The 13,757-nt window shown below is 40.7% G+C and overlaps 1 protein-coding gene across 4 annotated transcripts; it reads right to left on the bottom strand.

Annotated features, from left to right (window-relative positions):
- Positions 1-80: 80 nt before the first annotated feature.
- LOC121297546 (cationic amino acid transporter 2-like) lies at positions 81-12,231 on the bottom strand. 4 transcript variants are annotated; one of them, XM_041223904.1, is made up of 14 exons: positions 11,491-12,231; positions 8,278-8,391; positions 7,757-7,831; positions 6,151-6,523; positions 5,343-5,498; positions 5,018-5,183; positions 4,507-4,643; positions 4,110-4,332; positions 3,601-3,737; positions 3,072-3,174; positions 2,734-2,873; positions 2,450-2,616; positions 2,020-2,128; positions 81-1,562 (listed from the first exon to the last, which is right to left on the bottom strand). In XM_041223904.1, exons 4-14 carry the CDS (start codon positions 6,518-6,520, stop codon positions 1,432-1,434), a joined length of 1,839 nt encoding a protein of 612 aa, XP_041079838.1. In that variant the 5' UTR covers positions 6,521-6,523; positions 7,757-7,831; positions 8,278-8,391; positions 11,491-12,231; the 3' UTR covers positions 81-1,431. The 4 variants fall into 4 exon arrangements, with proteins under 4 accessions (XP_041079838.1, XP_041079840.1, XP_041079839.1 ...); XM_041223906.1 differs by lacking the exon at positions 11,491-12,231 and adding an exon at positions 8,665-8,770; XM_041223905.1 differs by lacking the exon at positions 7,757-7,831.
- Positions 12,232-13,757: the final 1,526 nt, after the last annotated feature.

Below are 13,757 nucleotides of genomic sequence, written 5' to 3'. Positions count from 1 at the left end.
CACAGATATTCCGTCATGTTTGTAAGCAATGTGTTAACATACACAGTGTACATGTGTACCTAGTGTGGTTGTCTCAACAGTGTTGCATGGATGTTTGGAATGTGTGGTCACTCCCCCATTACACTCCCCCCCTTCCGCTCATATCACAAGGAATCATTGATTAACATCTTATATGCGTAACATATTATTTATTATTAAGTCATTGGATCGCTTGTTATAAACTGCCCTAATAATGGGGTTCACAATTTTAATGTGGGTTCTTTGGGACCCCATAATGCCAGTGCATGCCTCTGATTGCAGCAGTACTAAATAAAGGACAGCAGAATGCCTACAGATGAATCACATCTCAATGATAAATATGCCTTTAGAATCCCTACTAGAATGCTCTGGATTAAGAAGAATGCAGTACACTATGTTGCAATGGAATCCAGATTTCTGAATGCAGTGTGTAAAAGCTACACAGGCATATGCAATGCTGGTAGGAGCAGCACTTCTATTCTTTAGGTAAGTGGTTTATTGTTCTTTCTCTAAAACTGTAACTATCCAGAAATAGTTAACCTGATCATCATGTGTTATTCCGTGAGGCTAGTACCCTACCGGCTTGATATTATGTGTTCAAGATTGGGTTACCTCTCCCCAGGCTCTAGCTGAGATACTTGAAAATGGTACCGTGCTTAGTATTGTTAAAGAATTGCATCAGTCTTTTAAAAGAGAATATCGTGGGTTTGTATGAGCTGCAGTACCTCACACAGGATTGTCAAGTATTTCATTGGAATCTGTCTTTCTGCCTCCTTTCATTTTCACCATCCTGTTAACTAGGCCTCTAGGTTGTTTACCACAAGCTGTAAAACATCTCTGTACCACATTCCCCATCTGTGCAAAAACAAATGCTTGGTTTTATAATACTGCCTTTAAAAGTAAGACACTTCAGTGTTTGGTTTGGTTTTGTAGGAATGTCACACATTATTCTGAATTAATATAATACACATAACTAGTAAAACCTTTGAGTGTCTCAATAGGGTTATAAAAATCCCTTAGTACTAAACACCTGGGTACAGAGTTTTTCTCCACGAAGGTCTTGTTGTTTACCAGTGTGATTTGAACTCAGCTCTGTGCATTCTCCAGTCTGTTATGATATGAATACATGTTGTGTTTTATATAACACTGCAACCATAAGCCAGACAAACTGAAAGGAGGAACAAGTCTTCACAGCACTCTGGGGTACTTGATAGTGAACTATAATGTGGCCTAGAAATGTGGAGAGCTCATAATTGCTTCCCCTTTAAGGTTTTTAGTTTACCTCTACCTGTGCTAAGATTTTTACTTAGCACTTAGCAATTGCAGAATGCAATTATTTCTTTTAAAGGGACAGTCTCTAAATCTTGTTAAACCGGTTGGTCTCTGATTCCATTCCTTCTGGATCTCTCATGTTCAGAAGCGATGCTGTTTGATTACGTCTCCGTCCAATGAGATCGTGTCAATCTTTACCTCCTGGTCCTGGATTGGGGGAAGCTTTCTATACTCACTATTACGAATCCCATAGCCAAAATAAATGAGGAATCCTGGAAGAATATAAGAAGGTAAGAGAAAGTCTTTCAGTGATTGATAGTAATGACACAGCTAGTGGTGCTGAAACAGCTGCATTCAATTGTTATGGTCTAGAGGCCTAGCCTATAAACTATAAACTAATACAATGGCACCAACCCCAGACTTTCTTTCTTGGGTCTACATGTTACCCACAAATTAGTGACTGTGAATAAGGATTGTGGTTTCACATGTAAATGATCAGTTTAAGTTTCAATATCATCAATTTTATTTAAAGGAATGAGGCTGAAAAGCCTGGCAATCAGGAAACATTTCAGTGTTCAGAACATTGTATTTGTTTGCTAATATGAATTTTAAGACAAATAATATCACGACAAACAAGAGGAAGAACACAAATAGCTTTGAAGCAAACAGTGAATGTCATTTAAAGTTTCCAGTCATTGACATTTTGGCATCAAAGTTTATTGGCCTTACCTATCGCCATCCAGATAGCATATCGAATCCAGGTGTCACCTCCGAGCTGCACCATCAGATACACATTCACAAAGACGCTCACAATAGGAAGCAACGGCAGGAAGGGGACCTGGGAGGGTGGCACAGTGAAGATAACAGTGTACGAGTGCAAAACACAACCGAAGCGTTCCAGGGCGGTGTTCAGAACAACAGGTCAAGCAGCTGAAAAAACAGAGCTCTAGTGGAGATTATCAGAAATATCAAAGCCGTCCAGTGGGGGGTGTGGTTTCTGCCCACAAGCCTGGTGGTTGCACCCATGTTTGGCCCGTCTAGACAGGATGCCCATGAAGATAATATTTGTCACTCTTTGACAAGGGGTTTATAAAGAAGGAAGCGACATCATTATTTTCCTGGCGTCTACAGTAGACTCTGCTCTGGACTGCATCCTTACCATGAAGGAGGCTTTGACCGGGCTCTGGGGCTGTCTCCAGATGATTATGATGCAGAAGATGATTAGCAGAAGAACAATGACCACAAAGATGATGCTCCACACTTCCTTATCCAGTATGGACTGTATTGCCTTTGTCAGCACCACACTGAGGCCAGTGACTAGGACAGCTGCAAAGGAATAGTAGCAGATTCTTTCAAAAACAGTTCTCTTGCTGCCTAATAGATGATCATTTAACAGCTGGAAGTGATGAACTCCATCTAATGTGAACGCAGCGGCCCACTTACCTAACAGTACTGTGCAGGAAGACACCAGGGTGGATGTCTGACGAGTTGGGTATGGAGGGGGGTTTAAGAACCATAGTTTGGACCCACCCCCTTCTTTCTTCAGATCATCTGGATCATCTTTACTGAAATCAGGCTGGTACCTAAAAATTGAAAAGAAGTAAATAATCTATTTACGTATTTATCTACCTATCAATATAAATAAATAACCTAATACACATAATCTAGTATTTTTAAAATTATAAAAAGACCAATATCCCTACCAAATGTTGGCTAAAAAGACTAAACAGAGACGACCTTCGATGATTACATGTGAAAGACACTGGCGCCAGGATACCCACCTGAGGATTAGGACACAAATCGCCACCAATGTATATGCAAAGAGAGTTCCAATGGACATGATATCGACCAGGGCCTTCAGGTCAAACAGGAGAGCCATGATAGCTGGAGAATAATTTGAAAGTATTATTATTTTTAGTAGTAGTAGTAGTAGTTAGGGCTTTTCAACTCACACCCCAATGCATTCTGGTAAATATAGTCTTGCCGTGAAAGGTACCTGAGACAGATCAAACGTACCAGAATGCATTGCGATGTGAAAAGCCTGGACTGTTCCAAACTGCCCTACTGTGCGTAGACTCATATTATAACCCTATTAGTAGTATTAGTAGTAGTAATATAGTGGTATAATATAGCAGATATTAAAAACTTAAATTATGCAACATCTGCCCACAAGAACCTTAATAAAGGATAGATTTTGTCTGCAGAAACAGAAAACCAATTATACCAACTGTAAGTGCTTGCTCAGCAAATACAAGATTATATCTTTAGACATGTCACAAGGAAAGTCACCATAGCTCAAACCCCATTTACCAGCTACTGTTCCAGATGAGAGGGTTGCTATAACTGGACTCTGGCGTGAACTGACTCTAGCCAAGGTTTTGAAGAGTAATCCATCCCTGGCCATGGCAAAGAGAACCCTGGGCATCGGGAACATGGACCCTAGCAGACTACAGCAGAAAGAGAAACACGAACAGAGGGTTCGGGTTCAACAAGAGAACTCAAGTACCTTAATAAATCAAGAACATTAGGAGAAGGGGCATTTAACATCTCTGAAACTTAATGGCAAGTCTCCAGTGCAATCCAAATAAACAGCTGGTAAAAAGAAAATGAAAAAGCAGCAACTATTCTCCATCAGTATTTCATTTAGACAGGTATCCGCGCTGCTTAGAAGCTACTCCGGAATAAAAGAACCTCATTTTCATATAATCTAAAGTTCATACTGATCCAAAGGGAATGCAATGAATGCCTTTAATGGAAGAATGGAACATGATCGATAGAATTCTCCTGTGAACTTGGAGGCATGCAACAGTGTCTCTCACCTTGTGGACAGTGCACAGAGAGAGCCCACAGCCACCACATACTTAGCTGGACCCCATCCGATATAGTCATAGGCTACAGGCAGAGGGCTGTTCGTGCTGAGCAGGTAATATGGCTGCATGAGGGTCAGCGCGGCTGAGACGCCAAAGTAAGCCAGGAAGCAGATCACCAGGGAGGTGACAATCCCAATAGGGATGGACTTTTGGGGATTAATCACCTCTTCCCCTAAAGAAGGATCGTGCAAGAAAGAAATGGATTCATAGGCACATTAGGTAAGCACATGAAGGGGCTTGAATGCCATTTTTTTAGGGGATTTTATTTTTACATTCAAATATGTCCCTGAAGAATTTATTTACAAAGCATTTAACAGATACAGTATGCATGAGTAGGCCAGCTTACCTGTAGTGGCGATGCAGTCGAACCCGACAAAAGCGTAGAAACAGGTAGCGGCTCCGGCCAGAGTGCCTTCGAAACCATACGGGAAAAACCCTCCCACACCAAACGCACTGGTCACATTGACAGCGGAGGACAGGTTCCTGGAACACACACAGATAATACAGAGTAACTCTTGCTTTTAGCTAACAAAGACAGTTATATGATTCAATTGACAGGGGCAGTCCCTGGAATTGTTGCACAATGAATCATGCCTGCTTTGATATGCTGATTCTAATATGAATAACATTATGGTGGACACAGTTCATGATCTCTAAAATACATGGATAGGTACCACTGATACAGTTCAACGGTTGGTTTAAGGAGCACCAAGATGACACCACCCTATTGGATGATTTCATTCAAATGAGGGCCCAGATGGGTGAACCTAGCTAAGGTTTCTGGATAAGACAACCCTTGTGCTTTCTTTGGAAGGACACTGTGTGTGTGTATGTTACAGTAAAGGAACCGTAAATACCTGGCCTCTATTGTAGCGTTCAGAAGGATGTCTTTGCCAATTTCCCAGTTCTTGAGATCTCCTTTGATAAATCCACTGATAATGACAAACACTAGGACCAGGATGTTGATCCCTGTGAAGACTTTGTTCACAATCGCCGACTCCTTCACTCCAAATGCAAGGAGACCTTGAAGGAAAAAAAGACATTTCCTCTTAATGGGGGTAGTGGAGACCACAGACATTCCATTCACATGTATCCCTACCAGTGGGCGTGCCTCCTTGATAACCAGGTCTGCCTTTCAGAACCTTCAGTTACGAGTGTCCTGAAATCTGAAGAGTCACCTACCTGCTAGCAGCATGATGAGGCCAGCGGCAAAGAAGTCTGGAAAGGGAGCCAAACCCGGCAGCCCCATTCCAGTGTGTTCGCCAAGAAAACGAGCCATTTGGTTGCCAATCAGGTCATCAAAAGTGCCACTCCACGCTCTTGCAACGCTTGAAGTGCCTTGACGGAGTATGGCAAAAAACAAGTCAATCAGGGCAATCAAAGAATGACATTTCCGTTTTAAAATACTGCAGCTCGAACAAACTGATTCATCATTTATTATATTTGACATTTGCCTGTTTTCCCTGCCCCTGATCCTCATGGATGTGTTTCAGTTTGACAATTCAGACTAGTTGATTGACTTACTAGAAGTCTATTGAGAGTGACACCTTGGCTAGCACAGAAAACTGGTACTGGAAGCTGCAGCAGTAAGTAATCTCCAAAGAAATAGGGGCTAAAATTCAAGGATCATTGTGATGATTGTGGAGTTTGTTAATCTCAGGATAGAGTCACTGGCTTCCCTCCTCATAGACAATGTACGGTTTAGGCCCTGTAGTGTTCTGGAAAGGATCCTAACAGTTTACATGTCTCTTCTAACTTCTTCTACCACTGGATCCTGAGCATATCAATCATGCAAGGTGCTACATGTCGCATTCCACACAACCAGAACACGTGTGCCGGAACTGTTTCATCTTCTCTTCTTGTACAGTATTGCTGATGTTGAATGTATATTGCCTTACTGTGTGAAATTTGACATGGCACTGTGTTACTGAAGTTCAAAATAGTTGGATTTTTTTCAAGTACCAATCGCTAACGGCAAACTTATACTTGCCTATCACATAAGAAAGTATTAAATTCCATCCTGTGATGAATGCCCACAATTCCCCAACAGTCACATAGCTGTACAAATAAGCCGACCCCGTCTTGGGTACTCTGGAGCCAAACTCTGCGTAGCATAACCCGGCGAAGATGGAGGCGATGGCCGCGACCAGAAAGCAGATGATAATGCTGGGCCCTGCAGTCGCCCTCGCCACCTCTCCTGACAGCACGTAGACTCCAGCTCCCAGTGTGCTGCCCACCCCCAGGGCCACCAGGTCAATGGTGGTTAGACAACGGCAGAGGTTGGTCTCTCCATCTGCAGTCAGGGGCTTCCTGCGGGAGAGACTGTTCACGAACGACTGCACCTTCTTGCAAGGCTTCATGGTCTGGGGAGGAAGAGAGCACATTAGACTTCAGTTTCCAAACCGTCGAAGCTCAGTTGTAAAAAAAAAAAAAAGTGGTATTAAAGTTCATTAATTACAAGGTCATGAAAGCGGAAAGCAATCCATAAATTCAAAACGCTCAATCAGAATTCAAAGGTCAGTCAGTACAAATTAGCACATGCTTTGTAGAACCGTTTGTCAACTTGAAAGAATTTATAAAACATGCCAAAAATATAACATTATTCAATAATTGAGGATATGATCAGCCATGTAAGAAAATAAGTAGTTCATCTGTAAATCTTGCTGTGGTTGCATCCATGAACACAGTAGTTTCCAGAGATGAAATTACTTAGCCGATGCTGATCACCCTCTCATTTCACTGGTCTGTGTGTCTACTCACCACAACCATCCTGTAAGCCTGTTCAGAGCTGCTCCCGGGAGAGTGAAGTCAGCAAGACTAAGAACTACATTGGAATCTCTTTATATTACTCGGCAAAGTTCACAACTTCATTTGCATTCCGAAATGTTGATGCTGGTGACTTTCTGTTATCGGAGTACAGGATTATGCAATAGCTTTATGTGAGCTATAAGGAATAATCTTTTTTTTTTTTTTTTTTTTTTAAAGATAATAAGGTGTCCCTTGATAACAGGAAAACAGTTTGCACTGCTGTTCTATCCCAGAATAGTCTGAATTTAGGGCAGGACACACTCTGTACTGTAAAATAGCATCTCTCAGTTGCACAACAATCTGCCATCATCATCAGTGCAATAAGAGCCACCTAAGATCTTGACTGTGCTTGTTTACAGCATTCAGAAAAACAACAGCAGCAAAGATGCTGTTTTTGACCTGCCGTGTGCTAAGAGGTTGAAATAGTTTTGAATGTTGTATTTTTTTACAGCACTGTGAAGCTTCAACCAGTTTAGTCTTGTCAGTTTTTGTTGTTAATGTAATCAGTCAAATGTACAAGAACTTTTCTTGCTGCAAATGAAGCATTCCGTGCTGGCGTTCTGTTCAACAGACCATTAATAAACACCAAAATCATATCACGTTCATTTATTGACATGAAGTTTTTTGATTAAGTTGGCAAACATTGTGTAATATCTTAGTATCCTGTTTTTTATTTTAGTTTGCTGCTGATAAGTTCAGTGTCAAGTGCATTACAGTGACAATGTAATGGTTAGGACATTGTTCAACCTGATAAAAAGTGAAATTGTGGGATTGTGTCCAGTGATTACCTGTTCTTGGATCGTTTTACAGTTATCTTATCTTCTTAACGAGAGAATATTGATGACTTCCAACCCCTGGCAATGCTGTAAATTCAACATTTAAAGCCATCATTCACTAGTAAAAAGTAGGTAACCGTGCTGTTATCTTCACTAGCTGTTGCAAATATGTATAATATACAGGTGAAATGTATATTAGCGTTTCGCGTGTACAGCAATAACAATTGAATTGTGCCAATAAAAACCTAACCTAATCATTTTCATGAAAATGTAAATTGTAAACTCCCAATTTCACAACCATTACAGCATCTCTAGACTCGTAAGTCCAAATCCAAGACCACACAAAAAAAACTCTACAATCTGCTGTAATCAGTGTGGTATTGCACCTGGAATTGGATCTGTGAAAGAGGTTTTGTGTATCCACTATACTGTATGACACTGGCTTTAACACCCCCACCACTGACTGTACCTCTGATTACCACTAGCTGAAACAGGGTCCTGCCAGAACAAAAAGGAAGTCCTGTGCGACTTACCTGCTGGTCCGAAGCCCTAGCTTCTGTGATTAGTCTTAGTGCTCTCTGTTGCTTTGGATCTTCTCCCTGCAGTATCCCTCTTCCTCTGGCATTGTTCTGTTTACTTTAACATCTCTGAAAAGCACAGCACATTTTTTCATTGGACCTGTTACATTTAAGAGGTCTGTGCTACTAAGAAAGAGCTCCGAACACTTTACCAGCCTTTTTGTGTTCTTGCATTAAAGGGCTATACAGTATATTGTGCCATGAATCGGGTTTTCTTATAAAAAATAAATTTAAAAAGTAAAATTGGTAATTCAAATTAAATTACATTGGAACAAATATTCAATGTCCTACTTAATACTGAAATCTCACTACACTTAACATGAATATTAAATGTGTTCCTACCTTACCGTTTGAGATCACTGGTCCAAAACTATTTCTGCATTTAATGGTAATGATGTAATGTCTTTGTAATCGTTAACACAGAAGTAAATGCACATTCATTCAGTACATGAGAACATCTCATTTCTAAAAGCAACCGGAAGGCAAAAGCCTCAGGAAAAGTTTACAAGTGTAACTCATTTAAAAGCTCAACCCTAAGTCAAGGATACCATTCTCTGCATTTATTTGTTATTGTGGTAATACTGCTTCAGAGGTTATCAGCATTCCGCACTGGGTTAATGCTGACTGATAATAAGGGAGTTGGCTACAGTAAAGTGATCATACAAAAACAAAGAGACTGAACCATAGGCATTTTAATGTGTTCTCAATGGATGTTTACAAATGTTTCCGTACAAGTATATTAGGTGCTTTGTTTCTTTTTACCCCTAGGAACCGGATGAAATATATCTTCCTATAAGATAATTATCCTTTGACAGGTTAGCAATCAAGTCAAAAGTCAGGGTCAGTTATCCAGCAGGTGAAGGCCAGTGCATGCAGCTACAGATGAGTGTGTTATTGGAGATAATGACAGCTCTCCGTGGTCTGGCCTGTGAGGTTTCTTAGGAACGTTTAGCCATTGCATGCAGCTACAGAAGAGTGTGTTATTGGAGATAATGACTGTTCTTGATGGTTTGACCTGTGAGGTTTCTAAGGACCATTTAGCTGAGGGAATATGATACCCCTTTTTCAGGAATAGTGGTTTGAAAACCTGGTTCCAGGAGACTGGGAGATCTACTTTTAGGCAGCTTTGCTGTATCAAACCCCAAGTCTCCCCTGGAGTGCCATGCCTGAAACTTAGTCTTCTGAAACCAAGTTCCAAGCCACAAAGTGGCTTCATGTTCCCTCACATTTAGGCTTGGACCAGAATCCAAACTCAGCCCAGAGAAGCAACAATATCTGGTGTTTACAAAACTTCACTGTCTCTGGGGCCATATAGTATCAAGCAGTTCCACTTCCTTCAGTCTACCCCAGTATGGTGTCTGTAGACTATCCCAGGAGGGATGTGTGCTTGTGAAACCTGACCTGGCTCTATCGACAGTCCCCTGCAGTAGTCACTACACAGATCTCAATGCACTATGCTAGGCTCACAGTGCAATGGGTTAAAAGCAAGAGCACACATATGAAAGTGTGGTGATGAAGTCTCTTTAGCTCTAGCTGCTGTTGAGTAAACCAGCGAACACTCTCTCTTTGTAAGGTAGCAGGCTCCCCCCCCCTCCTCCCCACAGAGGGATTTTCATTGAAACTTTAATCTCTCTCACTGGGGGCCTCATCAAACTCGCAGAACTGGCGCCCTACGTGGCACGGCTGCATCGCTTTCACAAGGAGGGCCTGGCTTTGAAATTCATTTCAAGGTGATTCATTTCACAAGCTTATATTTATTGGCTGCAGCCCGCAGTACATTGTGAAAGCTGTACTTTCCTGCATGGTTTGAAAGGATAATGACGAGAGCTTCAGATAATAGCAGTTTCTCTTAAGAGAGAGAGAGGAATTGCCCCACCAACCAAGAACTTTACAGCCACTGTATACTGTTTTATCAGTGATGTATAATTATTACATAGGTCTTTTTGTGCTCAGATCAAAGGTCTGTCCAAAGTAGCACACAAGCAGATATTTTGATCAAAGATAAAAATGAGTTGTAATTTATTTTACAGATTACTGTAGGTTACAATGGATAGACCTTTTTGTCAAACCTCCAAAGCAGCCTTTAAGAAAGTTTCCTATAGTAAAAGCATAGCAAGGTATAATAAAACACAGTGAAAATAACAGGTCAGCATTGTAAAGAATAGCATGGCATGGTAAAGCATATTAATGGGTAGCACTAATGATGGTCAATGTTTGACCGAAACGTCTGCACTTTGCACTTTTTTGCACCGTATGCACATTGTGTTCTAGCCTGTCATTAATAAATATAGCTGCTTGTTTTTCATTAAATATTGCTTTGGTACTCTTTTTTTCCCTTGGTCTGCAGATCTGTTCTGTGGCGTGTTACCTGGGTACTTATGGAGATTGATGCACCAGTTAGGTATTGGCTTTTGGACATTGTTTTTAAGCCACAGTGAAAACCATAACCCTAACCTTAACCCTAACCCTAACTTTTTCATTAAAGCACATAGCAAACCAGGGTAAACTCTAATAAATGCATAGTTTAACCATGGGGAAAACTGCAAACTTTTATAAGGGAGAGAATGATCCCAACATACCTATTATACAATGTGTCTTCTTTTCTGCTACCGGCACTATGGTAACAGGTTGACTTACATATTGGGTGTGGACATCTGTTGTGGGTAAAATCTCCAGTGCAACAAAGAACTCTTAAAATGACCCACCATGTAAGCTGTAGGACTCCTACCTACACCTGTTTCTGACTGGTTCTGTAACGTTGACTTCCCACCCTTACACTAGATATTTTTAACAATGAAATGCTGATAGAAAATTCTCTGTAACTTTTACGAGATCACAGGAACTCACATATTTGGTACACATAGAATGTCGCATCACCCAAAGTATTACATTTGCAACCAAATATTAAAGCTAGTAAAGTTTACGTATGAAAAATAATTTTTTTTTTGTTTTGGTAATAAATTATATCATGGGATTAAAAAAAAAAAAAAAAAAAAAAAACTGGTATAAGTGACCAATACAGCATGCTCGGGTTATGGTTGAGAGGGAAAAAAAAAAAGAATTTTGATAAAAAGAACAGTTTACCGACACAATATGACAATATTTCACATCAAAAACAAATACAAAGTATTAAATAAAATTGATAAATAATACAAATATATATTTTACCTTTGCAGGAAAGCCAGCAGATTGAGATGTCTTTATCCAGAGCCCAGAGTTCCGTTCAGTGTAGATAGAGTAAATGGTTCAATCTGTTTACTCTATAGTGGTGTGGATAGTTCAGTACAATATGTGTTAGCCCTGCCCCTTGAATTGCAATCTCTTCCCACTCGCTGGGGTCGGAATCCAAGTGCACTCACAGCAGCTCCCAGATCATACCAGAATGTGCTTATTATTTCAAACAGGTCTCATATAATTAATTGTAAGGGGAAAAAAATATTTAACTATGGTATTAAAAAAGTGCTTATGTGAACAGAATGGGCCCATTCCTTCACAGTCCTCTTTAATTGAGGCATGGTTTTCTGTGTGTGGGATTGATATGTGACCATTTATACTGCAAAGGGCAAGGGAAATAAAGCAGCAGAGAGAACAGCAAACAGGGGGCTCTGAGAAAAAAAGAAAGACAGAACTGCTTGTTTGAACATCTGAAAATGGGTTGGAAAAAAAAGAAAGCGTACTGATTGTGTTTCCAATTTTGAAATGCTAAAACAACTTAATACATTAATTTACAAATGCTTCAGCCAGAAGAGCTTTTCAATTGTGTACTGTAAAGCAAATTGTATTCACAGGAAAGAACTTTAACAGGAAGGCGCTCATCTTTGGGGTTCCGGAAAGCAGCAAAGTTAAAATGATAACTTCGCTGGTAAACAGCAATACTGTTACTGCAGTGTAACAATGTGCACCCATACAAAATAGTCATCTGAAAAAAGAAAAAAAAAAAAAAATTTGATGGGACACCTCAAATTAGTTGAGAGATCCCTGTTAAATAAACAACTGTAGGTTCCTTCAGCAATGTTTTCACTTACTTTTGTACCTTCTCTCAGTAAATTACAAATCCATCTGCTGAGTGCTGTGAGAGGTTGTTATGACCTCATATTAAAGCAGGAGGCGATGCATTCCACTTTTGCAAGCTCTCTTCAAAAGTAAAGGATTTCAAAACATCAGCAGGCACATGGATCTGTTTGTCTGTCTGTGTCTATCTATCTATCTATCTATCTATCTATCTATCTATCTATCTATCTATCTATCTATGTTTAAAAAGAGGTATATCTGCAGTGCATGAAAACGAAAAGGTTTTTGAGACTGTCTCAAGCAAAGGAGCCGTTCGTGTGAAGCCCTATAAGAATGAAGAGATGCAGTATCTGGAATGTTCCACTAGAGGTCAGGTTAGAGCCTCTCAGTAAAAGGACAGGGCTGGGCACTGTGCTGACAGACTGGTCTTTCCACAGGAACTGGTATTTATTTTACTCATCTCAATTAGTTCATCTGGAGCGCTGCAGATTAGAGACCTTTCAATGCAGTCTGCTTCAATTCTGTACACCCAGGTGACCTACTGCACATGTGTAAAGAAGTGAAATCTCCCTGCCTTGCAGACTGTTTCTACAGCATGACCTATTCAACACACAGTTTACAAAACTCACACTCCAGCTGTGGAGACATGTCCCTCATCATGCAGCAAGCACACCTGTCAGTGATTCAGAAGGAATTGTCTCTAAAGCATTCTGATGAGTTTCCAGCATGTCAGTGTCACTCTTCCAGCCCCTGCTTGTGACAGGACAATGCAAAGATTTCCAAAAGGACTTTCAGCTTTCTCTGAAATGCACATGCAATCAAAGATGGACATATATTTACTATATGTGGTTACCTTGGCCCCACTGTGACACTGTTTACTGGTTTCCCCTCTGTGTTAGACTGTGTACCCCCTGACTTTAATGGATCACAAACACTGAGAGACTTTGGGATGCACCACCTGTTTATTTACATAGGGCCATGGGACACCCAGCAAATTACACAATAGTCTCACTGCAGCTGCCGTCTATACAGCTGAAAGCGTTCCCTTGAAACAAAACTTCCCAGCTGCTTGTAATTTTGCCGCACATTCCACAGTCTACCATTCCTATAATTGATCAAGGCAATCTTATCAAATTAAAATAAGTAGACGATGTAGTCAACTGGAAGGAGTTTGTTCACCCCTTAATGGCCCATGGCCCATCCCCACATGAACCCAATATAAAATGATCTCTCTGTGAGAGGAAAAAGATTCCTGCCTGCAGGAGGATCCCTCACTCATTCCCTTTCTCCCTCTCTCTCTCTCGCTCTCGCTCTCTCTCTCTCTCTCTCTCTCTCTCTCTCTCTCTCTCTCTCTCTCTCTCTCTCTCTCTCACTCTCTCTGTCTCTCACATTGGAGAGCAGGTTACTGGAAGCGGCTGTCAGAG

The sequence above is a fragment of the Polyodon spathula genome, chromosome 22, assembly GCF_017654505.1.
Source record: "Polyodon spathula isolate WHYD16114869_AA chromosome 22, ASM1765450v1, whole genome shotgun sequence".
NCBI lineage: Eukaryota > Metazoa > Chordata > Actinopteri > Acipenseriformes > Polyodontidae > Polyodon > Polyodon spathula.
This window is presented reverse-complemented; position numbering and strand designations above follow the sequence as displayed.